At 38.7% G+C, this 24,454-nt stretch overlaps 1 protein-coding gene and 1 long non-coding RNA gene across 6 annotated transcripts in view; one reads left to right on the top strand and one right to left on the bottom strand.

Moving 5' to 3' along the window:
- Positions 1-34: 34 nt before the first annotated feature.
- On the bottom strand, positions 35-23,739 carry LOC139156780 (uncharacterized). Of its 5 annotated transcripts, none has more exons than XM_070732835.1 (24): positions 23,574-23,739; positions 22,430-22,566; positions 22,123-22,190; positions 20,020-20,112; positions 18,733-18,860; positions 16,093-16,239; positions 15,615-15,677; positions 13,564-13,731; positions 13,377-13,473; positions 11,797-12,014; positions 11,272-11,425; positions 9,429-9,637; positions 8,145-8,262; positions 7,397-7,602; positions 5,905-6,022; positions 5,654-5,820; positions 5,461-5,561; positions 5,270-5,388; positions 5,142-5,192; positions 4,852-5,035; positions 4,649-4,769; positions 3,962-4,055; positions 3,709-3,815; positions 35-131 (listed from the first exon to the last, which is right to left on the bottom strand). In XM_070732835.1, the coding sequence occupies exons 2-24, from the start codon at positions 22,456-22,458 to the stop codon at positions 126-128; spliced, it is 2,766 nt and encodes a 921-aa protein (XP_070588936.1). In that variant the 5' UTR covers positions 22,459-22,566; positions 23,574-23,739; the 3' UTR covers positions 35-125. The 5 variants fall into 5 exon arrangements, with proteins under 5 accessions (XP_070588936.1, XP_070588937.1, XP_070588940.1 ...); XM_070732836.1 differs by having other exon boundaries at positions 23,568-23,622; XM_070732839.1 differs by lacking the exon at positions 23,574-23,739 and adding an exon at positions 22,939-23,022 and having other exon boundaries at positions 22,430-22,523.
- LOC139156782 (uncharacterized) overlaps positions 23,433-24,454 on the top strand; it is a 29,870-nt gene continuing 28,848 nt past the window's right edge. Inside the window, exon 1 of the long non-coding RNA XR_011557376.1 lies at positions 23,433-23,504. This is a non-coding gene — a long non-coding RNA (uncharacterized lncRNA). The remainder of the gene's footprint in view (positions 23,505-24,454) is intronic.

The raw sequence follows: 24,454 nt of genomic DNA on the forward strand, positions 1-24,454 counted from the left end.
AATCTCAACTACGACCAACTCAAAAAATTATATCTTTTGTTTTTAATCTATGAAGCTTTTATTAGGAAGTTAGCATGAAACATATTTTAATAATCCCAAATAAAGCTGGCTTGGTAACTGCATGGTTATTCCTGTGGGAAAGGGAAAAAAACCAATATTTATTATTTATTTATTGAATTTATATTCATCCATGGCAATTCAAGGCACTTTACAGTATATAAAACCACATTTAAAACAGTAAAAACTAACAAAAAGAATCAAATAAATTAATATAGTGCAATATAACAAAATCAATCCTCAACTCCCACCCTGGCGGCAACAGCAGATCAGGCAGGCTATTTACATGGGCTCCATCCTGCTCTGGGCTCCCCAGGCCCACTGGCGGAACTAGGCCTTCGGTGCCTTTCAGGAGAGTATTAGAGTGGGATCCATTTTAACCTCTGGGGGAATGATGTTCCATAGCGAGGGAGCCACCGCAGAGAAGGCCCTTCTTCTGAATCCTACCAGGTGTATCTCCCTTGTGGATGGGACCTGCAGTATTCCCTGCCTTCCCGCTCTGATGAGTCAGGTAGATGTGACCGGCAAGAGATGGTCACTCAGATAACCTGTTTCCAAGGCATGAAGGGCTTTAAAGGTGACAACCAGCACCTTGAATTGCACCCGGAAACAAATCGGCAACCAGTGCAGCTCCCGCAGGAGAGGTAATACATGTGCACACTGGGGTCTGCACAAAATCATGCATTTTGCACCAACTAGAGCTTCCAGATGCCCTTCAAGGGCTGCCCGATGCAGAATGTGTTGCAATAGTCAAAACAGGAAGTGCCTAGGGCATGAGTGACTGTGAGTAGGGACTGTTGATCCAGGAAAGGGCATAACTAATGCATAGTCAGCACAGTTGTGAAAAGATCCTCCTGGCCACAACAGCCACCTGCTCTTTGAGCAGGAATGGTGAGTCCAGGAAAACCCCTAGATTATGCACCGGGTCTATTTGGAGTAGTGCCATGCCACCCCATCCAAAACCAAAGGTGGCAATTCTCCCTGAGTCAATGAACTCCAAGCCCAGAGCCACTCAGTCTTGCAAGGGTTTAATTTCAACCTGTTGCTCCCCATCCAGCCCCTAAGAGTCTCCAGGCACTGCAAGAGAGAGTACACGGCATCACTTATGTGCACATGTATCACCTCTCCTGCGAGAGCTGCATTGTTTGCTGATTTGCTTCCAGATGCAATTCAAGGTGTTGGTTGTCACCTTTAAAGCCCTTCATATATTCAGTAGTTCATTATAGATGCCAGTGACTGTAAGGTAAATAAACGGATGGTCTTCACGTTTGTCCTTGTGCAAGTTTTTTTTATTCTCAAAAACTCAATGATTAATGTATGACTAAACAGATTGCTTAATCAACAGTTTGCAACTCTTAGCTCAGACTTCTGTTTCAAGATAAGTACTGACCTTCAAATGCTGCTTGTAAGCTAGTGGCTTAAGAACTTAGCAATCATTTTAAAGGAAGTTCTAAGCAAGATATCCTTACCTCCCCATTTTCTAAGGGAACTTCCTTGGGTAAGACTAGGACTGAGAAGTTCAAGCATAATTGAGAAGTAATCTGAGGATATAAAGATGGTTCTACCACATCAAGTAGGAGTTGCAAATCATTCCAGAGTGACTAGGTTTACTCCCTGATACTCATTCTCTGGTACTCCACATCAAAGCATGGGATGTCAAAGGTATTACAATTCCAGGCTATACTCTTGTGAAGTTTACTCCATTGTTTGATAAGCATTTAAATAGATTCTTTAAGTTGTTCTTGAATGAATCCTTTGGCTGAATAATAGTTCACTGAACAGAAGAGGAAATAGCAGCTTGTTCTTGTATTAAAAGGGATTTGCTTATGTCACTATCTTTATGTGGGACACTATTAAATTATTTCCTAATCTAAAATCATATCATTGAATTGCTTCATATAAAAAGAAACAATAATCTACAAGTTGTATTTGTAGAGAGGAAAAGTGAATATTTTTATGCACTCTACTAATTTCCTCACTGACATCTGTCAAGGCTGAATTTGATTTGGGTGTGGGATTGTTTGTATCTTTGGGTATTTTAATATGAATTCAGTTTGACACAGTTTGGAGCGGAAGGAGGATCGAACCTTCAGTCATATCATCATAGCTAGCCGATGAATCACGCACATTCCAACGGCTGAGTGACCGGAAGAGGAGAGGCGAAATCACCGAACAACCAGCTCCCATCTTGGTTGGATAATGTGACAGTTTGTTTTGGAAACTTGTGAATCTGAAACTTATATTGGGGTGAAAAGCCCAGGAACTTCAGTACTAGTTTTTCCCCAGTTCTATGGATTCTATTAAATATGTACTTAATACTTGAAGTTTCCAACACTGATTTTTTTTAAAAAAAACCTATAGAAATCAATTATATATTGTACATAATACAGTGTAAAATATATTTTAACACTCCCAATACATACACATTCCTTACACATTACTGTAAGGAAATGATACTGGGAAATACAAAAATATAGTCTGCGGAGAGGGGCGGCATACAAATCCAATAAATAATAATAATAATAATAATAATAATAATAATATACTAGCAGTTTTTCATAAACAAAAGAAGGGTTTAAGACAGAGGGAGTTATACTAAATTTACCAACAGGTTCATTTAACTAATTTTGTATAATTTTTATTGCTTGATGAAATTGTTGCCTTATAAAAGTACCTGACCCTAATAATTTTAGTGGATTGTTATAAAAAATACCCTGTTTTTAAAAATCTCTTGCTTTACTAGAAGTATGTAGTAAAATTGATTCAGATAAATCCTTTCCTATTGGCTTTAGTTTAATTTTGTCTACTTTTAACTGGGCAATATTTACTTATTTCTGAACAGGATAAGAATTTCTAATTATTTTACCTATTACTTTGAAAAATGTGGAAGCTATGCCTTTAAAAGTTACTTTGGCCATAGATTTCAGGATGTTCTTCCATATAAGAATCCTGAATTTTCTAACTATATCTGATTTTTAACTGATGTTATTGTAAACTCAGAATGTATCAATTTTCATTTCTTGGGACACAGGGAAAAACAGCAATATGATTTCTTGAATATTTTTGGGGCAGGATTGTGATGTATTTTGGATTCCCTTCAAACTGTTTTGTATTGATTTATTCAGTCTCGAAATAATAGTTATTACTGCTGCCTCTCCATCCTAAGATAAAATACAGAAAATAGTATAAGGGCAGACTAGATGGACCATGAGGTCTTTTTCTGCCGTCAGACTTCTATGTTTCTATAACATTGCCCCACAGTTATGTGTAGAATTAAGAAATGCATCCATGATCACTGATATTACTTTATATAATTACATCAATGATGATAGTTTAGTCCAGCAGTCTTGATTCCACTAGCATTCCACTTCTTAAAACCCACCTCTGCCGTCAGGCATGGGGGAACTGAGATATTCTTTCCCCATAGGCCTTTACAATTTACGCATGATATGTCTGCATGTATGTTTGGTTTTTATAATAAGGTTTTTTTTAGTTATTTTAGTATTGGATTGGATTGTTACATGCTGTTTTTATCATTGTTGTTAGCCGGCCCGAGTCTACGGAGAGAGGCAGCATACAAATCAAATAAATAAATAAATAAATAAATAAATTCATCTCAGTTTTTATAATTATTTCAGCCCCAAAACCTACCTTATTTCTTGTGATGTCCAGCTGTTTAAATTGCTCAGGCTGACGGATAAAGACTGGTCCAGTTACTACATAACCATGATGGTTTGGGTAAATTTCAGAATACTGATCTAAAACATTGTAAGAAGTATTAGTTAAGTATCCATTGAATAAACAGGTGCCAAATAGGAACTTACAATATACAATGAACTCACAATGTATTAGTAACCACTCTATTAATGGGTGGCATCTCTCCAACTTTTATTGAAAAACTTACCAATTATTGTTGTAGAAGGGCATGGTTTACAGGGAAGTCCACTACCAGGCACACGGAGACAAGTGCCAATTGTTGCTGTGCAGTGCAAATATACCTAAATAAGGATTTGAAAGATATATAAGGAACAGAACCTTTGTTAGACGTCCTATAATATTATGTTAATAAATCCCAAAATTTAGCAAGCTGAACTCCAGTTGCTCTTATGTTCTGTGTAACTGACACATTAAGAAATATCTTCAAGACGAAAAGTTAGAATACATAAGATTTTAAACCTCGTTTTGCTCTAAATATTTAGATCAGCAATGGCTGAAATGCCAGCATTTTACTACTTAAAAGCAAAAGAGGTGGTGACATCCTTTAGTACATAGATGATTGCAGGGATATATTATACTCAGATATTTGCACATGGTGTTAAACTAGGATTTTGCACTTGGCTTCAGTTGTATGAATCTGCAGTGATTTTTAAAAAAAGATCTAACTTCATCATTTTCACTATTTTAATTGAACATTAGTAATTTATTTGCACCATGCATAATAGTTTCCAATTGTTTTTATTAACATTTAAGATTGCTTAGTGTCTATAAAAAGAAGCAGTTTGATTTCTTCCATAGATATTTTAACACAATGACCACTGCAAACTGATTCGTGTGATTTGGTCCATGTGTTATACAGTTAGATCAGTAGTACCTTTGTCAGAGGAAGAGTCAGATTCTGTATCCTCATTCTTTTGAAGTGATTCGGATATTTTATTGGATTGCTTGTGGTTACTGGAGAGAAGATCACAGATCCATAGCTTTTGTTTTCACATCTATTTGGTAGAATGAGAAAATCTCCAGTTACATTATAGATTTAATCTAAATAATTACAAATAATTCTGGAGTGTTACTTGCCCATCTACAATAAAGTTCCAGCGAGGGATGCTGTTGATTTCTTCAGATTGTGTCATCCAGCAGTTTTCCAAAAATAGCTCAACATTAGGAGCTTCATCTTTTAATTCTACTTCAAAAAATAGAGGTTCACACGGACTCTTGAAAACTAATGAATGAGACTTATAGGCTTCTGTGAATGATTCATCTGGGATGAGGAAGAAAGGGAGGGCACTCAGAGCAGTGATTGATTTTTGAAGTGCCGGTAATACATAATTTTAGGCATATGATTTTCATGTTTAAAAGAATCTTACCTTTGAATATATTTGCCTGGATATTTAGAACTTGTCTTGTCCTTATAAAGCCTGTGGGACAAATTATAATGGCTGTCATGACAACAGCCAGATATTCATAAAGTTATACATTTAAGAAAATTACCTACCTTGTCTATTAGGCCAAGACATCATTGTACCAGAACCAAAAGTTCTGGATGAGGAACCATAGAACATAGCACTTTTCATCAAGGTCTCTTTGATTGAATAGTAGCACAAGATAGTCAGTCTGCAATAAAAATATATATTTTAAATTCCTGAACTTAAAAATGAAATAAGATGTGACTGAGTTAATTTTTACCTGTATCCTGGATCTCTTGTGATAATTGGTCGATTCTGTATTGGTAGAGTTTCTTTTTCAAAGGATATTTCATTTTCATAAATAAAGTGTTCATCATTAAACTGTATCAGAGGGAAAAATATTATCAAATACTTGATGAAAAGATCACATCTGGGTTTTTTTTTTTCTGGGCAGCCTTTTCTCAGTTCCTTACCATTAAGGAAGTGCCACAAGTAGAAACCTGAAATTGAAATAAAGCTTGGTCCTTTGTATATTTTTGAGGCTTACAAATCTTATCCTTCAGTCGTGTTTTGCCCATGTCAATGGATGGAACTGTCTTCATGTGAGCCAATACAGTTACAGTTCCATTAGGATAGCACACTGGAAAAAAAATAGGAGGCAAATGAATTAGGTCACAAAACATCTCCCTCAAAGAGGCCATACTCAGCTAAGAATAGACCTTACCTATGAATTCTGAGGACTGAAAATTACACCTAATAGAAAAGGTATTCAGGGTCTCTAGAGTGGTCATTTTCTTCAAATCCAGATCAAATCTAGCTTGGATTCTCTCAAATGACACTTCCTTAAAAAAAAAAAAAGACAAGCATACTTTAAGGATATTGTTTGTTTTGGAATTGTTTAATTGAAATGGCTTTGTTTTGAAATTACTAAATGATTACATATTTTAGAAGGATGTGGGCAGGGTTTTCTTGGCTGAGGGCTGCATTTCATTTCAATTATTTCACTTTAGTGGAAATCAAAGTGCTTGTCCAGGAATGCAGTGATGTTATAAATAAATACATAAACAAACAAACAAACAACAATGGCATTTAGACTTACAGCGTATATCATTCATAGTACTTTACAGTCCTCTTTAACTGATTTACAGAGTTAGCCTATTGCCCCCAACAATATGGGCCCTCATTTTACCCACCTTGGAAGGAGAGAGGGCTGAGTCAACCTTGAGCCTGGTGAGATTTGAATTGCCAAATTGTAGGCAGCCGGCAGTCAATAGAAGTAGTCTGTAGTACTGCACTCTAACCACTGCGCCACTATGGCTCAAATGTTGCTTTGAAATGGCTTAACAAATCTATTTCTACTCTTGTTTTTGCTAAAGTGGCTATTACCTCTGTTCTGGCCTAATACTCTCCCTTTCCTGAATTCAGGCACGGCTATTTCTATGGAAAGTAAATGGTCATTTTCTGCATTCTTCTTAACTTGTGGCATCAATTTGTCTTAAGGTTTTAAAGAATTCATTCAGCTTGGTTGCCAATTATGAGGACACGTCCATTAATGGGAAAGAATGTTTTAAATACCGACCCCTATATACGTTCACTGTGTTTTCCACTAAAGTTTATTAAATGCAAATTAACATAAATATAACTAACAGAAACCCTTTTAATCAATTATTTTTTTTCCTGCAATTACATGACACTCGAAATATACTGTCAGTTCTACATCTGGGCACAGACATTTACTTAAAAAAAACTTGTGTCACTATAGGAAGAAAAAGAATGAGTGACTCACTATCTATCTATCTATTTCTATCTATCTATCTATCTATCTATCTATCTATCTATCTATCTATCTATCTATCTATCTATCTATCTATCTATCTAATCAATCAGTGGGCACCTTAAGAGACCTCGAATCTATTAAACTGACAAGGATTAATATACAGGAATGAATGAATGAATGAATGAATGAATGAATGAATGAATGAATGAAATGAAATCAGTCAAACTGGACTCATGACTTCATGCACACCTCCACATAGTATTTTTGATAGCAACATAGAAGTTATTTCATTTTTCCTTTTATGATTTTGTATTTTTACTTTCCTGCAAATTTTCTGACAGTTTCCTGTCCCAGTACTGACTATGATCCTGCTTAAGTTTTTGGATGAGCAAAGCAAGCTAGGTGCTACCAGTTAGTAGGGCTTGCTTGTAATATATACCTCATAGATTATCCCAGGAGCAGAGAAAGGCACTTGCAATAGTAGATGAGTATCATTTGTAGTGATATAATATCCATTTCTATGGGCAGTGATATAATTCAAAGGAGTATTGCCTGTATATAGAATCCAGTATTGAAATAGGCCTGCAGTTGTAACATATAAGTATATATTCTCTTTGTCACAGTATCCAGTGCCTACTGGTAATTCTGTAGAAAAATAAAATTAAAAAATTGACATTAAAATAACCTCTACCAATGTTCCTTTAACAGATTGTCTTTTAAAATTAAGTGTTAAAAATATGATTGCACTACAGTTCCATAACTGGTAAGCTGATAAAAGTTTTGAATAATTTGGTCTTTAGCTAATAGTTTAGATCATGATCAAACTCTCCATTGCACCAAGACAAAAGGTGTCATGGTTGTTAAAGAACCAGAGATAAAACAAATACCCCCACGTAGCAGAAAGTTAGAAGTAGGCAGAATGTTGTAGTTCTGAGTTTAATAGATCATAGTACTTGAGACCCTTATTATATAGTTTGAACATTCTGCCCAAACATTGCAATTACATTGCTATTTGCTTGTAATTTCAAAACAAAACAAAACTTGGGCAATCCTTTTCATGTTCTCATTTAAACTGTCTCCATACAGACTTCTTGGGTGAATTCTTGAAATAATCTGTCCATTGTGACTAAAGGTTAAGGCAACTATCTAAAAAGTCAGTGATGGGTCAATACTGTCAGTCAACTTACGGACATCTGCCAATGTGCATTCGACATCTGCAGGATGCTGATACAGCTTCTCTTCAGGGCCCACAATCAGAGTGTAGATTACTTGTAGGTGATATCGAGTTTCATTTATGTTTATGTACTTAAAACAACAAATTAAAACCATGAAATCCAACAATATTTGGCAACATCCTTTTAACAGTAACCATGTTTAGGACACAACCTATGAATTACCCATGATTGTCCCCTAATCTTTACACAGGCTCCTAACATAACTAGGATTATGTTGGCTAATGGGATAAAATACAGATTTGCTCTTCCTAAATATTTTTACTCAGGAATGGGAATGTCTATCTCCTAGGACAGTGATGGTGAACCTATGGCATGTGTGCCATAGGTGGCACATGGAGTCATATCTGCTGGCAAGCGAGTTGTTGCCCTAGCTCAGCTCCAACGTGCATGTGTGGACTGGCCAGCTGGTTTTTGGCTCATACAGAGGCTCTGGGAGGGCATTTTTGGTTTTCAAAGAGCCTCCATGGGAATGGGGAGGGCGTTTTTACCCTCCCCAGGTTCAAGGAAGCCTTTGGAGCCTGGGGAGGGTGAAACCCAAGCCTATTGGGCCCACCAGAAGTTGGGAAAGCAGCCTGTACCTGGCCTTCAGAGGGCCTCCGGGGGGTGGGGGAAGCTGTTTTCACACTCCCCAGGCATTGGATTAGGGGTATGGGCACTCACGCATGCACGATTGTGCACGGCCACGCTCTTTCGGCACCTGAAGCAAAAATGGTTCGCCATCACTGTCCTAGGAGATCTACATTTGATGTGATTATAAAGTTGATATTTCCATGTCCAAACCCCCTCCAAAAGGAAAATGAAAGGCTTCACCAGGAGCTATTTGGCTTCTCTGCAAGCCACTACAAAAATGGCTATCAAGGCAGTGGCCTATAGTAAGAGGGGAAGTGTTGATCTTGCAGCAAACAAACCAGAGCTCTGCAGGTTCCCCAAAGCTCCTTTGCTACGCACTCAAGAACCTCTGCCAAAACAGCTGGAGAAATACTACTTTTCAACCAGTTTCAGTTAGATTCAGCAAAGGGCTAGTAACAATTATGGAGGTTACAGAGTGAGACCGTGTCCTCAGCAAACTATATGGGGCATCTTTATGCCATAACCATCAGGATACATAGATGTGAACAATGGTTTTTTACAGACACCCCTCCCCCTACTTGCTAACATCAATGTTTGTTCAGTGCTTCCTCCAGTCAGGGAACAACACACACAAACACACACACACACACTAACAGTGTATCTTACTTCTTTTAGAACATTGGGGTCATCAAAAGGCACTTCCAGTTCAAAACCTATTGTTCCATTGGGGAAGAAAATATAAGAGTTCCTATAACCGTTTTGCTCTGCTTCCTTGGGAGACAAAGTCATATCTCCAATTGTAAGAGTCACTAGTTTGACATCAGGAAGGAAGACACCCAAGAATACATCAAATATCCGTGTTTCTGGAACTGTATCTATGTAAACGAGAAGGAATTTGTTATTAGAAAAAAATATAAGCATTAAGAACTTGGTTGTTCCCTGGAAATACTGTTTTTGTAATAATCTATCCTTTAAAAGTAGAGCTGAATAAAGCGTTCGCTACTAATGTTCCTAAGCACCCAGCTTCTCTCAGCCTCAGTCATTCTTTAGTTCTAAAACTCAAAGGCTATAAGCTCTCTATAAACTTTGTTTAAAGTCAGGTTTAGACCGGCATATTTAACAAACAGGGCACAATGACTCAGTGGTTAAAGACACTGAGTTTGTCAGTTGGAAAGCTGACAGCTGGAGTTTGAGAACTCAAGCATCGCCCAAAGGGGTGAGCTCCCATTCTTAATCCAGCCCCTGTCCATCTAACAGATCAAAAGCTTGCAAATGGGAGCAAATACCATATAGGACACATCTTTTTAACCTCCCCCCCCAAAGAGGATGAAAACTTGGGTGTGTCTTATACACTGAATGTATAAGACCATTTGGCCTCTGCCTCCCAGAAATTTACCTCCTTGCAACAAGTAGCCCAGAGCCTGAGTAACACAAGCAACTGATTGTCAGCCTTCCGATCAGCAGCTGATGAAGGCTGCAGGTAGGCCCACATACTAAAATGAAAGTGAAACTAAAGCTGCAAGGTGGCAAATTGCTTGGAGGGAGAGGCAGAGGCAAAATTTTATTTTCTTGTGCTAATCAGTTGCTGAAACTGGATGCAAGGAGGTAAGTCAATAACTAAATGTTCAAATTATTAGACTTATTTTTTAAAGACTGCTTTATTATTGTTTTAGACAACAAAATGAATAATCTTTTTAAAATAAATGCTTGATCTGAAGAGGTCCAGTGCTATTGTATCTTTTTTAAATAGCAGAGAATAATGTATACTTTGAGAAAGCCACATCAATTTTAACAGCATTTGTACACGTATAATCTGAAATGTAACAGTGTCCTGTTTAGTATTAAAATAAGGCAGTGGAGTTAAACCCCGACTTAGTCATGTTTGGAATAGATCTATTTAAATAATTAGAAGGAGGTAGTGTGACTACATTTAAGAAAACCTAGCATTAATATACTGCCATAATGTACATTTCTCCAATTCCTTGCTATTTCTATGGGTCAGGCACACATGCACAGAAATATCCAGCAAACTGTGCCTATCATCTGTGCTGTTCACTGGGAGCCAAATTGCTGGGAGGCAGAGGCAGATCCCCCCCCTTGTTTTCCTCCCCCAAAACTAAAGTGTGTCTTATACTCTGGTGCATCTTATACTCCAAAAAATAGAATAAATAAAACATTGGTGGGAAGGTAACAGTGTTGTTTTATGCCACTGGGCTATAGTGATGCTTGGAAATGTGCTTAGCAATCTTCAGCTGGGAAACAGAGATGAACACTGTCTCCTCAATTTGGATTCAACTGGAAAGGGGAAACCTTTGCCTTTACCTTTATTTAACCCAACCCCTTTAATTATTTTAATGGCTTTGTTAGATTCCTAAAGGGAAACCCACAATCTATTCTTTACAGGGCATTAAACTGTGTATACATTCATTGCAATAACCACATCAGCACCTCTTCTTTAGACTGACAAGCAGATTCCTATCTGCTTTTATATGTAGCCACACACACTTACTATTGATTACTATTGGTATTCGAGGCAGGAAGGGTATAGTAATTGGTTTAATCACAAGGTAATTGGTGAGTTGCCAAACATTATCTGTCCAAGAATGTTCCATCAACAGATCAATACTATACATCACTCCATAGACACCATTAGATACTGTGCTCTGAGAAAAAAACAAATTAGAACTATTATTTATTTATTTGATTTTTTAAATGCCGCCCTTCTTAGACCCAGGGCGGTTACAACACGTTAGCAATAACACTTTTTAACAGAGCCAGCATATTGCCCTCACAACCCGGGTCCTCATTTTACCCACCTTGGAAGGATGGAAGGTTGAGTCAACCTTGAGCCAGTGATGAGATTTGAACTGCTGATCTGCAGATCTACCAGTCAGCTTTAGTGGCCTGCAGTACTGCACTCTACTTGCTGCACCACCTCGGCTCTTGCAAGGTAATGTTACCTTACATATCACACACTTTCCCTGATTTCCCCCTTTCTGTCATATAATGTATATATAATAGAGCTTATATTTACCTGAAGTTTGCCTCCAGGGGCTCCAATTGGGATAGTTACTCCAATGTGTGTAACGTTATGTTCCAATGTGTAGTTGAACTTCTCAGGGTTCTCTATCTTATCCCCATCAATTCCCATGGTTACTTTAAGGGATCTGAAAGTGGATTCCTGATGGACCAGTCTAGGGTTAATCATTGGCATAGTCCATATCAGAGAAGCATCTGTAAAGCTGGTGCCATCTGTTGATTTATAGCACTTGTCAGTTTCAAAGCATTGCTAAACAAAAATCAAGACTTTGCATATTTATTGCTAGCAGGCAATATTGTTACCTTTGTGAACCATCTTGCCAGATTCTTTGCACGCAAGCTGCCAGGATCTCATTTTAAGATTTATTATTTCAATGTACAAATTCCTTTTGGTGCACTTGCAAGTAGAATTGACAGAAAACATTGCTTGCTAGTAGGCCCTGGTTGTATGAACATTCAATACCCTTCAGGGGCGGATTCCCATTACCACTGTTACTAGTGCGCTGTACACACAGCCAGTCAGAATTTAAACAAATAAAACTCAGAGTCCTTTTTGTAAAAGTTCAAAAGTGAATTTATCAAAATCAGAACTGGAAGCATCGAAAGAAAAGAAAAGTCTGAGAAAATGGCGCGATATAAGCATATATCAAAACCCCTATTCCAACCCCCTTGGGACAATGCCCAATCCCCATTGTCCATAATCAGGTGGATACATCTTGGCCCTCAAGTCACTGTTCTGGAATTTTAGATTTAGATTTATTGGATTTATATGCCGCCCCTCTCCGCAAACTCGGGGCGGCTCACAACAAAGTAAAAACAATACATAATAGCAAATCCAATACCCACCAATCCAATTACAATTTTAAGCTAAAAAATTCATAAAAAACAACCCCAGAATATTAAAAAACAAGCACATAATCAATCTAATACCAAAACAACATGGGCAAGGGGGAGATGTTTCAGTTCCCCCATGCCTGACGACAGAGGTGGGTTTTAAGGAGTTTGCGAAAGGCAAGGAGGGTGGGGACAATCCTAATCTCAGGGGGAAGCTGGTTCCAGAGGGTCGGAGCCGCCACAGAGAAGGCTCTTCTCCTGGATCCCGCCAGACGACATTGTTTAGTCGACGGGACCTGGAGAAGGCCAACTCTGTGGGACCGAACCGGTCGCTGGGATTTGTGCGGCAGAAGGCGGTCCCGGAGATATTCTGGCCTGGTGCCATGAAGGGCTTTATAGGTCATAACCAACACTTTGAATTGTGACCGGAAACTGATCGGCAACCAATGCAGACTGCGGAGTGTTGGAGTGATATGGGCATACTTAGAGAAGCCCATAATTCCTCTAACGGTCTCCTCCTGGTACCTAAGAAAATAAAACCTAACTCTTCGCCTGGGCTCTTCCCTTCCACACCCTTATCTCTAACCCACCCCATAACTATTGACAACCAAGCAAAAGAATGCAGCAGCATAAGCGAAGGTTGACACCATCCTCTACCGTCCCGATGGCAATCCACTACTGATACTCTCCCTTCCCCGAATAAGCCATGAATTTTCATGGTAGGAGGAGAAAAATACTTGCCAACTGGGCATGATATAGTCGTGTCAATCATCAGAAGTAACCATCTTTGCGTGTACCTGGACGTGGAGCTGATTGTGCTCATTGTCACCCCATTAACCTGTGGAAAAACCATGGTAAAAGTTTTACTTGACCAATTGAAAATGCTTATAACATCTCCCTTTAGGGTGGAGGTGGGGGAATACATTACCATTGTATTTTGAGTTTCATTGGTAGAGTATGGGGAACGAAGGAACACTCTTGCCATTGTGTTATTGAAGCTGTAGCCTAATGTGTTAGCATCTATCACTTTTGTTGCTTTTAGCCCTGACGAAGAATGGAATATCAAAGTCCACATCTGATACATAATCTTTTGTGCCTAGAGGAGAAAAGAAAAATAAAAGACAGTAATAATTTTTCAAACTGCAGAATGGCAAAAAAGATTATTTGACAAGCACACAACATTCTGCAGTTTCAATGGCTTAAAAGTTGTCAGTTTTGTGAGATAGTGTAGACAAGACGTCCACTCAGAAATATTAGCTCTAACTTTATTGTAAGATTAGATTAACAGAATCTTGAAAGTTTGAAAGTACTGGTACATCTCTTCCCATTTGCGTTTAGCGTTCAATAACCTAGGAAGGGTCCCTTCTGAGTTGTTTGCCATGCCCTCATTGCTTCTCCAAGCTAAACCACCTATTATCTGATCACCGTCTGATCTGCAGCTCCTGTTTCTCAAGGGTCATTTCCACAAACCATTTCAGAAATTAAAAGGATTTAGCAGGTTCTTCTTTTTAGCCCTAATATCTTGGATGAGGTCCAATTTGTGACTTGATGCATTAGTACCGAAATCCCCAGACGTTCCAGCTAATTAGATGTTTAATTTCCAAATTTCTCTGTCTTTGTTCTCCAATCAATTTACAGTATCTAAAAGACAAAATCTACTAAGACTTCCTGTAGGAGATGACCAGACTTGGGCCAATGGAGGGGTCAAACATCTCATAAGTCACGAGTCCCTGCATGCCCACAAGAGATCTAAGTCCAGCCCATCTGGAATGTCTCTCTTACCTTTCCCGCATTTCCCTTAATGGTCAGCTGGACAGATTCTTGTCCAACTGACCATTAAGCTTGAAATAAATTTTTATACTCATCTGAACTGCCTGAACATCTTGATTTCCTGTGTGCTTAACACTTCCTCTTTGGAAGCAAGAACTATCTGTTGCCTTTTAGTATCTTCAGATAGACAGTATAATTTTAAAAGAATTATAAAGACAAGGAGAATATTGGAAGACTTAATAAGATTTCAAAATGTTGTAACACAATATTTGGAGCATAAGCAATTGTTAAAATATGATTCAAAAATTGGTAAAGTTAAGACACCAGGATTCAACTGAGACAGAATTTAGATATAATTAATATGTCATAATGAGAAGTTCAATGGGATAAGTAATACAGGTATTAAATTCACATTAAATATTTAGAGAAAACTGGTATAAATGTTTTTCTATGGCTACTTTACTCCAAATATTGATTGCTAAAATGGAGATTTCATTTTCTAGAAATCATTGCAAATGTAATGAGTAAGTTTGATCATTTTCCATATTTGGTAGCTCAACCATTTTGGGAAATGATATGCAATGAAACAAATTCTAAAGGCTTTCTATTCCAATATTTTTTTAAAAAAATTACTAAGTCTTATACTTCCACAAGATATACTGAAGAAGGTTTGAACATGGTAAATGCAAAGCTTTTTTTGAAGGAAAGTATGTAAAGTTGATTCTGCAGAAAAATGGGCAATTAAATTGTGGAATTACTGTATATTGTGATGCCCACAATAAATTTATACTTCAAAAATAAATCTGACAATAGAATTTAAGTCAAATTGGAAGCCATTGTCGAATAATTCAACGTAGGATCTTATGTCATATACATAATTTGGATTTCTCTTATTAGAAAGTCTTAATATTTTAACTTTCAATAACCTGTTAAATAAATAAGACCTTCCATTTTTTGTACAGAAAGTACTGTAATTCCCAACCATATTTTATGACGTTATGACTATTACTATTAACATTTGCATATTACCCATAAGCTATGCAACCTTGATAGTAAACTGCAGTACACTTCTAATCTAGTCAAAAGATGAGGGTGGGGAATACAATTTAGAAGCCCTTTAAATGGGAATAAAAGGAAACAGTTTGGTTTTTGTGTATAAATTACCAATTGAGGAAGGTATTTAATGAAATAGTATTGCTATAACTGTACCTCTGGTAGTGCTGACATCCATTCCACTTCTGAAATTCCCGGGATGTCGGTCTTCACTGATACCTTGAAATGGAATGAGGCATTTTCAATATTCCATCCAACAGGGTTATTACAAAATCCAAATTTGTTCTAATTCTTGCGGTTTGAGATAAATGAAAATGATGAATATTTTCCTATTCATATTTAAACAGAAAGACAATATCTATCTTCCCAACCATTAGATATAAGATTACCACTAGCAAAACTAGAGCTAGTGAATCATTGTCATAGCAACATTTTGTTTTCAAGAAATTGCTTATACTGTACTCTAATGCAGTGTTTCCCAACCTTGGCAACTTGAAGCTATTTGGACTTCAACTCCCAGAATTCCCCAGCCAGCATTCGCTGGCTGGAGAATTCTGGGAGTTGAAGTCCAGATAGCTTCAAGTTGCCAAGGTTGGGAAACACTGTTCTAATGGGCATATGACTCAACTCTTACCTCCATGTAATTCTCTTCACACAGAATTTCCCTTGCACCCCATAAGAAATAGGAGCAGTGCATGGGATGCTGGTAAACTGTAGCTGCCCGCAGGTCTTCAAATAATGATACTTTGATGTTAACAGTCAGAGAGAATTTTTCATCTTTCTGCAATCATTGAAAAAAAAAATCAGTAATGTCACTAGTGAGAGTACTGTATTTAACAATGGTGAATGCTTCCTGCCACAAAGTTCTTGAGAAAGCCAGCATTTACATCAGGGGTGTCCAACATGGGCAACTATATGACCCTGGGTTTCAACTCCCAGAATTCCCCAGCCAGCCATCCTGGCTAGGGAATTCTGGGAGTTGAAGTCCACAGATCTTAATGTCGAGGTTGGATACCCCTTGATTTAATTATTTATAGGCTTATTAGCTTGTACCTATCTAATTACATTATTAATTTTGGGAGAGATGTTTTTCTTATTACAGCCTCCTCCCTTCAAATTTGTATTTGTATTTATTAGATTTGTATGCCGTCCCTCTCCGAAGATTCGGGGGTGGGGCGGCTAACAGCAATAAAAAAGACAATGTGAATAAATCTAATATTAAAAATAATCTAAAAAACCCCAATTTAAAGAACCAATGATACATACAAGCATACCATGTATACATTCTATAAGCCTAGGGGGAAGGGAAAATTTCAATTCCCCCATGCCTGACGACAGAGGTGGGTTTTAAGGAGCTTGCGAAAGGCAAGGAGGGTGGGGGCAACTCTGATATCTGGGGGGAGCTGGTTCCAGAGGGTCGGGGCCGGCACAGAGAAGGCTCTTCTCCTGGGTCCTGCCAAACGACATTGTTTAGTTGACAAGACCTGGAGAAGGCCAACTCTGTGGGACCTAACCGGTCGCTGGGATTCTATGGAACTGCTCAAAAAAGTCTGACTGGAACTGAAAAATATAAAAGAGAAGTTCTATTGTACGAATAATAGTTTACTCTAGCTAGTCGGGTTGAATTCATTTCATTTTAATTCCTTTTTTTTTTTGTAGCCTGTCCCTTAATGCATGAGGGGACTGATATGCAACCTTTGCACAAATTTGTCACAATCAGCAGATACTGATCCTCCACTGTAGCAACAATGCTTTGTGTTCTCTTGCAAAACGGGTCAAACAATTGCTTTTTTCAAGCATGTTTTCAAGCCTGTGTCTGTTTCCAGCTTCCCACCCCGCTTCCATTAGTGAATAGGTGACTAAGTACAAAAATAAAAACAATTTAAAATATATTAAAATATTTTCATAAAAACAGACACTTCCAAAAGAGTCTAGGTAGTCCTGGCACACTTGATTCCCCCCTCTGCCCCAGTGTATATATCACATGTAGATCAGCAAACATATATCTAGGATGTACAGTATGTAGGATTTTTATTATTTTTATTTTTGGTTCAATTGTGTGTGATTCTCAGAGACTGCCTAAGCAAGTCTCTTCAGGTTTCTTGGCAATTTTTTTTTCAAAAGTGATTTACCCTTGAGCTGAAAGAATGTGACTGGTTGGTTCAAGGTCACTCAATTGGCTTTGTGCCTAAAGTGGGATTCAAATCCATAATGTCCTGGATTCTAGCCTGATGCCTTAACCACTACACCCAACTGACTCTTCTCTTTGAGATAGGAATTCACAAAAATGACAAAATTGTTAATCACATCCTTTAGTTTAATTTTCCTATCTATATTTCAGTGTTGGGCTTTGATACCACAATAGTTGTCTCTCTGCAAGATACTTGATGTTTGACGATCCAAGGGGGCCTCATATTCTTAAAATAGCAGGAGGTAAGAAAGCCAAAAATAAAAATCACAGATGCTATGTCTCATCATGAATTACAGATAACTAGTCTCAGCTTCATTTAACTGCATTAAATCAAATTCAGCCTCTGTTTCCTTTTCTATCTCCCTTTAGTGCAAGAGATCTTGACATTGTCCATGTCGAAAGCAGATACCTCAGGTTATTTTTAAAATAATTTTGTATAAAAACAATCAAAAGAGTTTCTATTCTTTGTTTTGGTCACCATATAAGGCAAGCAGTTTCCAAATAATAAATCTTTGTTTTAAGATCACAGATTATTTGTTTTACACATTTATCTGTCATGTAGACCATTGATTTTTTTATGCTTACCAATACTCATTCATTCATTCATTCACTCATTTATTTATTGGATTTGTATGCCGCCCCTCTCCGCAGACTCGGGGCGGCTAACAACAATGACAACATGTAACAATCCAATTTAATAAAACAACTAAAAACCCTTACACACACAAACATACCATACATAACTTGTAATGGCCTAGGGGAAGCAATATCCTAACTCCCCCATGCCTGGCAACAAAGGTGGGTCTTGAGTAATTTGCGAAAGACAAGGAGGATGGGGGCCGTTCTAATCTCTGGGGGGAGTTGATTCCAGAGGGCCAGGGCCGCCACAGAGAAGGCTCTTCCCCTGGGGCCCGCCAAATGACATTGTTTGGTCGATGGGACCCAGAGAAGGCCAACTCTGTGGGACCTTATCGGCCGCTGGGATTCGTGCGGTAGAAGGCGGTTCCGGATGTATTCTGGCCCAATGCCAGACTGTGTTAGCTTTTTCTATTCTGGGGGTGACTGAATATTGCCTGGACTTACCTCATTTATAACATGACAGCCAAGGAAAGAAGCCCGGAAGATCGGATTTCCCCACACATCCTTCGACAGAGTATAGCCACAACGAGCTCCCAACATCTGGTCCACCAAAAATGGAACACCAGATGGGTCTAAAAGCATACAAAAGAATATCTTATACTCAAGATAAAATAACCAACCAACAACACAAGAAACAGCATTTTTTTCAATAGATAGAAGAAAAAAAATGTTACAGAACAATAAGTCTCAATATCGCCCACCATTGTTCATTATGATTAATTGGGATGTTATGTTATGTTCAGGAACACCTCAGATTCATAGACCTCTTATACCTGCTTTATGGAACCTGATGAGCTACCTATTCCTTAGTTTCATGGCATTCTTTAAATACACTACTGGCTTAAAATACAATGTTTATTAACATGCTCTGGTTTTATTTTTCTCTCCTAAAGAATTATAGGTAAATCCTTGTTTAACGACCACCCATTCAAGCAAATATCAAAATTATGACACTGCCAAACAAGATTTACAACCAGTCCTTGTAGATGCAACATCCCCACAGTCATGTGATCATGATTTGTGTGCTTGGGAACCAACTTGCAATTATGTTTGCTGTATCCTGTCATGTGACCACCATTTTCAACCTTCGTTGCGTGCTTCCAACAAGCAAAGCCAATGGGAAAGCTGGCAGGAGGTCACAAATGGCAAATATATGATTTAACCATATGGAATTCACTAAATAACCAGCAAGCAACCATAACTTCTGCAACTGCCATTGTAGGTCAGCATAGTCATGTGATATTGATTGGCAACAGTGGTGTTGCTCCCAATTATTGCTTGTAAACCCCCCTAGTTCCTATTTCATTGCTGTTTGGCCACCATATGAGGCACATAGTTAATCTATGGTTTAAAATAACAGATTATATTTTTTTGTGTTTCACTATTCATTACCAGTTTAGAGTGTGAATATGTTAATTCCAGAGCTTTGTAATCCCATGACATAACTAATAATTCCTGCAGTGGCTCAGCAAATGGAGAAGCCTAGTATCCCAACATGTGACTCAAGGACGTAAGTCATAGTGTTTACATTAAATCTTTTCCTGCCACCTCTCCCATACTTATGACCTTGACACTCCTCAAATTAAAATGACTGGTCTTTCAGAATTGGAATGCTAAGCACATTTTCAACATAACCTTCATTGCAATAAACCTTTAATTTGAAAATAGTAAAAGTTCTTGCCCAAGTTGCAAGTGCAAACAATATTCTGTTTAACATCTCAGATAGCTCACCAATTACTTCTATCTTGAAAAACTTCTTCTGAAGAAAGGATTTGTCTAGCTTCATCCAAAATATGCTGGAAAGGCAGGTACTTTCTACAAAAGCTAGAAAGAGGTTGAGGAAACTTAGTTATAAAAGCCATAATCTGGTCACAATGTTAGTTCTCCAGTTTCTAAAGTTCTACAAAGTTGCAAGATATAGTTGTGTAAGGCCACATCCTATGTCTTAAAAAGACTTGACAGAATTGAATGCGGTTTCAATTGGGAACAGAGGGCTCTTTACTGATTCTAACGGCTGCAAACTGTTCAGGGACATGAAAGATGTACATGAAGCTCATAGTTCTCTAGCAAAAGTGAATCACCGGGGAAGGTCTCAGGGAAAATATAGAGTATGCGGGATCAAGATTAGCCCATGTTTAAAATTCATTTTTAAAATTTAAAAATTCAAATATGGCTGGCAAAGTTAACTGGAGGAGAAATAGAATTTAAACTGGAATTATTCTTATTGGGAATTATAAATGGAAAATATAGTAAAGAAGTAATCTATTGAATCACACATGTTATAACAGCAGTAATACAGAGATGTTTGTATATATGTTAATACTGAATAGACTAAATGTATATACCGTAAGTCAGAGGTCCCCAACCTTTTTTGCACCAGGGACCGGCTTTAAGCTAGACCAATTTTCCACGGCCCGGTGGGGGGGGGGGGCTTTGGTCATATGGGGGTGGGGTTATGGAGGGGTGGAGCTTAGTGACGCAGCCCTCCACACTTCTCCACAGGGCGGGGAGAATCAGGAGGCTCCTTTGGCGGCTGGGGGCTGCCTGGTTTTGTGATTTTGGCTGGGGGGGGAGTTAGGAAGGTCCTACTTCTCCACCCCCCAGCCAAAAATTCAAAGCCTATCTGCTGGATACGGGCGATGAGTGGGACAGAGCGGCGCGGAAGCCTCTTGTAGCAGTTGCTACAGCCACCGGCTTCCGCGCCGCTCGTCCCACCCATCGCCTGTATCCAGCAGAAGCTGCTGCCTGAGTGCTCTTGGCCGGCGGGATTCAAAGTGCTGGGGTGGGGGGTGTCCCGACAGCCCCCCCACCCCAGTGCTTCGCCTCCCGCTGGGACACCCCCCACCCCAGCACTTTGAATCCTACCAGCCAAGAGCACTCGGGCAGCAGCTTCTGCTGGATACGGGCAATGGGTGAGACGAGCGGCGCGGAAGCCTCTTGCAGCAGCTGCCACAGCCACCGGCTTCGGCGCCGCTCGTCCCGCTCATTGTCTGTGTCTGGCAGAAGCTGCTGCCCGAGTGCTCTTGGCCGGCGGGATTCAAAGTGCTGGGGTGGGGGGTGTCCCAGCAGGAGGCGAAGCACTGGGGTGGGGGGGCTGTCAGGACACCCCCCACCCCAGCACTTTGAATCCCGCCGGCCAAGAGCACTCGGGCAGCAGCTTCTGCCAGACACGGGGAATAGGCTTTGAGTTTTTGGCTGGGGGGGGGAGAAGTAGGACCTTCCTAAGTCCCCCCCCAGCCAAAAACTCAAAGCCTATCTGCTGGATATGGGCGATGAGTGGGACAGAGCGGCGCGGAAGCCTCTTGCAGCAGCTGCCACAGCCACCGGCTTCGGCACCGCTCGACCCGCTCATCGCCCGTATCCAGCAGATAGGCTTTGAGTTTTTGGCTGGGGGGGGGAGAAGTAGGACCTTCCTAACTCCCCCCCAGCCAAAATCACAAAGCCAGGCAGCCCCCAGCCGCCAAAGGAGCCTCCTGATTCTCCCCGCCCTGCCCGACGCCCCACCCTGTCCTGCATAATGTCCTCTGCCGGGAGGGCAGCGGCGCCGCGGACCGGCTGGAAAACCCCAATGGCCCGGTCCCAGTCCGCGGACCGGCGGTTGGGGACCTCTGCCGTAAGTAGTGGGATATGTATTAAGTTACATGATATTTTAATACGAATGGCAAAAGATAACACCAGGATGGCTACACTGTGTTCAATGTTTTTAATAAAATTTAATAAATAGAAAAAGGAAAGATTAGCCCTTGTGGCCCTGAATATCACCAAGTGCCTCATGCTGACTAGTAGTAGCCCTGCTTCTGATTTAAGTTAGGAAACTTCTTGGAGTTCACTAACCTGGAGAATGTACTGCTTCTTGCATCCAAACTATTTCACACTGTAGTAAAAGAAGCATCAGCAAAACTCTGCATGAGAGAAAAAAGAATGTTTGTTTGTTTGTTTGTGTGTGCGTATACACACACACAGAGAGAGAGAGAGAGAGAGAGAGAGAGAGAGAGAGAGAGAGAGAGAGAGAGAGAGAGAGAGAGAGAGAATATTATAGCCTCACAGGCATATTCAGACACAGATGCATAGGACTACAATCAAATAAAAAGGAGGGGGGGGGAAGGAGGGGGATAAAACTTTTCTGCTAAATCCAGTTTACCTGCAGAACACCTTTTCTACCGTCCCCATATTTTCACAGGATCCTGGTCAAGAGAAGGACAGCTCTAAATTCTTTTCAACAGCACAGCTCCTTTCTAGCACAAAACAGACAATGGAAAAGAGGCAACCTGGAGAGAACTAAAGAAAGAGTCCCCTTTTATTACAAAGAAGAAAAAAGGTTTGGCACATCTGTAAATTAGAGACAGGTGTTCTTGCAGCCATTTGCTAATCATTAGAAAGAGAGGCTGCTTGTTTGAATCGCCTGTGGGCTTTTTTGACTAAAAGTCTTGGTGTACTCTAGTGTGAAAGACCCATTGATAATCTACTGTACTCCACAAACATAGTTTGGACCACAGATTTATTATTTTAATACAATGATTCTGTTTTCCATCTTTCACAAAGATAACCTTTCCTATTCCTTTAACACCCCAGCAAACAAAATTAAACAGTTAACACCCATCAATTAATTATCCTCTCAATCCCAAGAGCTTTATAAGTTAAATGGTTTACTCTGAAGCTACTCTTAAATGAACAGGAGCAGCTGAATAAGCTGTTGCAAGTGGCTCCAATCAGCCTTAAAAAAAAGCTATGGTCAGATTTAATGAAAAGACACATAAGAGTTAAATATGGGTGGATCATGTGACAAGGTATCTTGGTTTGCCCTTGGCCTACAGACCAGCATTTGATAATATTGAAAGGAACCATGTGTTATAAGGGATTATTTCCTGATAAATATGTAAAGGATTAGGTTTTAAAACAGCCATTATAGCCTTTTCTATGAGCATTTATTTTGAAGTAATCTTATTTATTTATTTATTTATTTATTTATTTATTTATTATTTGTTGTTTATTATTTAGTTATTTATTATTTATTATTTAGTTATTATTTATTTATTTATTCATTCATTCATTCATTCATTCAGTTAGTTAGTTAGTTAGTTAGTTAGTTAGTTAGTTAGTTAGTTAAAGGAAGCTTGTTCTCTGGTTTGGATTGAAATTTTATTTTCCATTTAATAATGTTCAAGTTTGAATAAACTCCATCATATTTCTGCAAACCTAAATACAAATACTAGGAGGTAAGTCTCTTATTAAGTTCCCCTGTAATCTGCATTGTAGTATTAAAAATGGGGTGTAAATACCTATACCTTCTGCCTTTCTTCATCCAGATCTGCCTGGGGGAATTTTATTTTCTCTTTAGTGAAGCTTTACTTGAGATGGCAACATGTTGCATTTACGTGGCATTTACGTGGCAGTTAGGTAACATGTTGCATAGACCTTTGGCCTGATGGAGAAGATGCTGTTTACAGGTCTCTGTTTGAAGAGTGAGAGAAAAGAAGCCATAGATAAATAAAGTACAGTAATACAATTCTGGATATTTTTTTAAAAAAAATTTATGTGCTGTTATTTGCTTGGATCTTTAATGCTTATACAGTCATTTCACTGAACAATGCTTTTTCCTCCTAAACACATGCTTTATGTGATAATGAAAACATTTTACAAATGTTTTATTTTCTTACCATACGGTTTTTATTCATGGAAAGCTGCTTCATTAAAAAAATAAACTGGCATGTATAATCAATAATTCTTAAATATGGGAAAGGCTTTCTTTAATCTGGAACAATATCAAACAAGTTGCATGGTGACGCATTTAATTGCCTAGAAGCAGCAAATAAAAATATCAGATTTATAAAAATATGCATCATGCAAATAATATCCACGTAGATGTTTCCTTCAAATATTTGGACTAGCTAGATGTTATTTTGCAGTTAAAATTAAATATCAAGTAGTTTTTTAAGACAGCTTTTGCTATTTGGTTTTGGATAGGTGGTAGAATTCCAATATAAATACTGTTTCTAAAAATAGCTACAAGAAACCAGATTAGCTGTATACCTGACCTGGGGCTAATTTATTCTTTTATAGTTGATGAATAACTTTTGGTAGGTCAGTTAAGGCAACATTTTTAAATTCTGAGGAAATAACCCTTCAAATGTAATTTAAACAGGAACAAAGAGAGTGAGATTAAGTT

The sequence above is a fragment of the Erythrolamprus reginae genome, chromosome 1 (genome assembly GCF_031021105.1).
Source record: "Erythrolamprus reginae isolate rEryReg1 chromosome 1, rEryReg1.hap1, whole genome shotgun sequence".
Classification (NCBI taxonomy): Eukaryota; Metazoa; Chordata; class Lepidosauria; order Squamata; family Dipsadidae; genus Erythrolamprus; species Erythrolamprus reginae.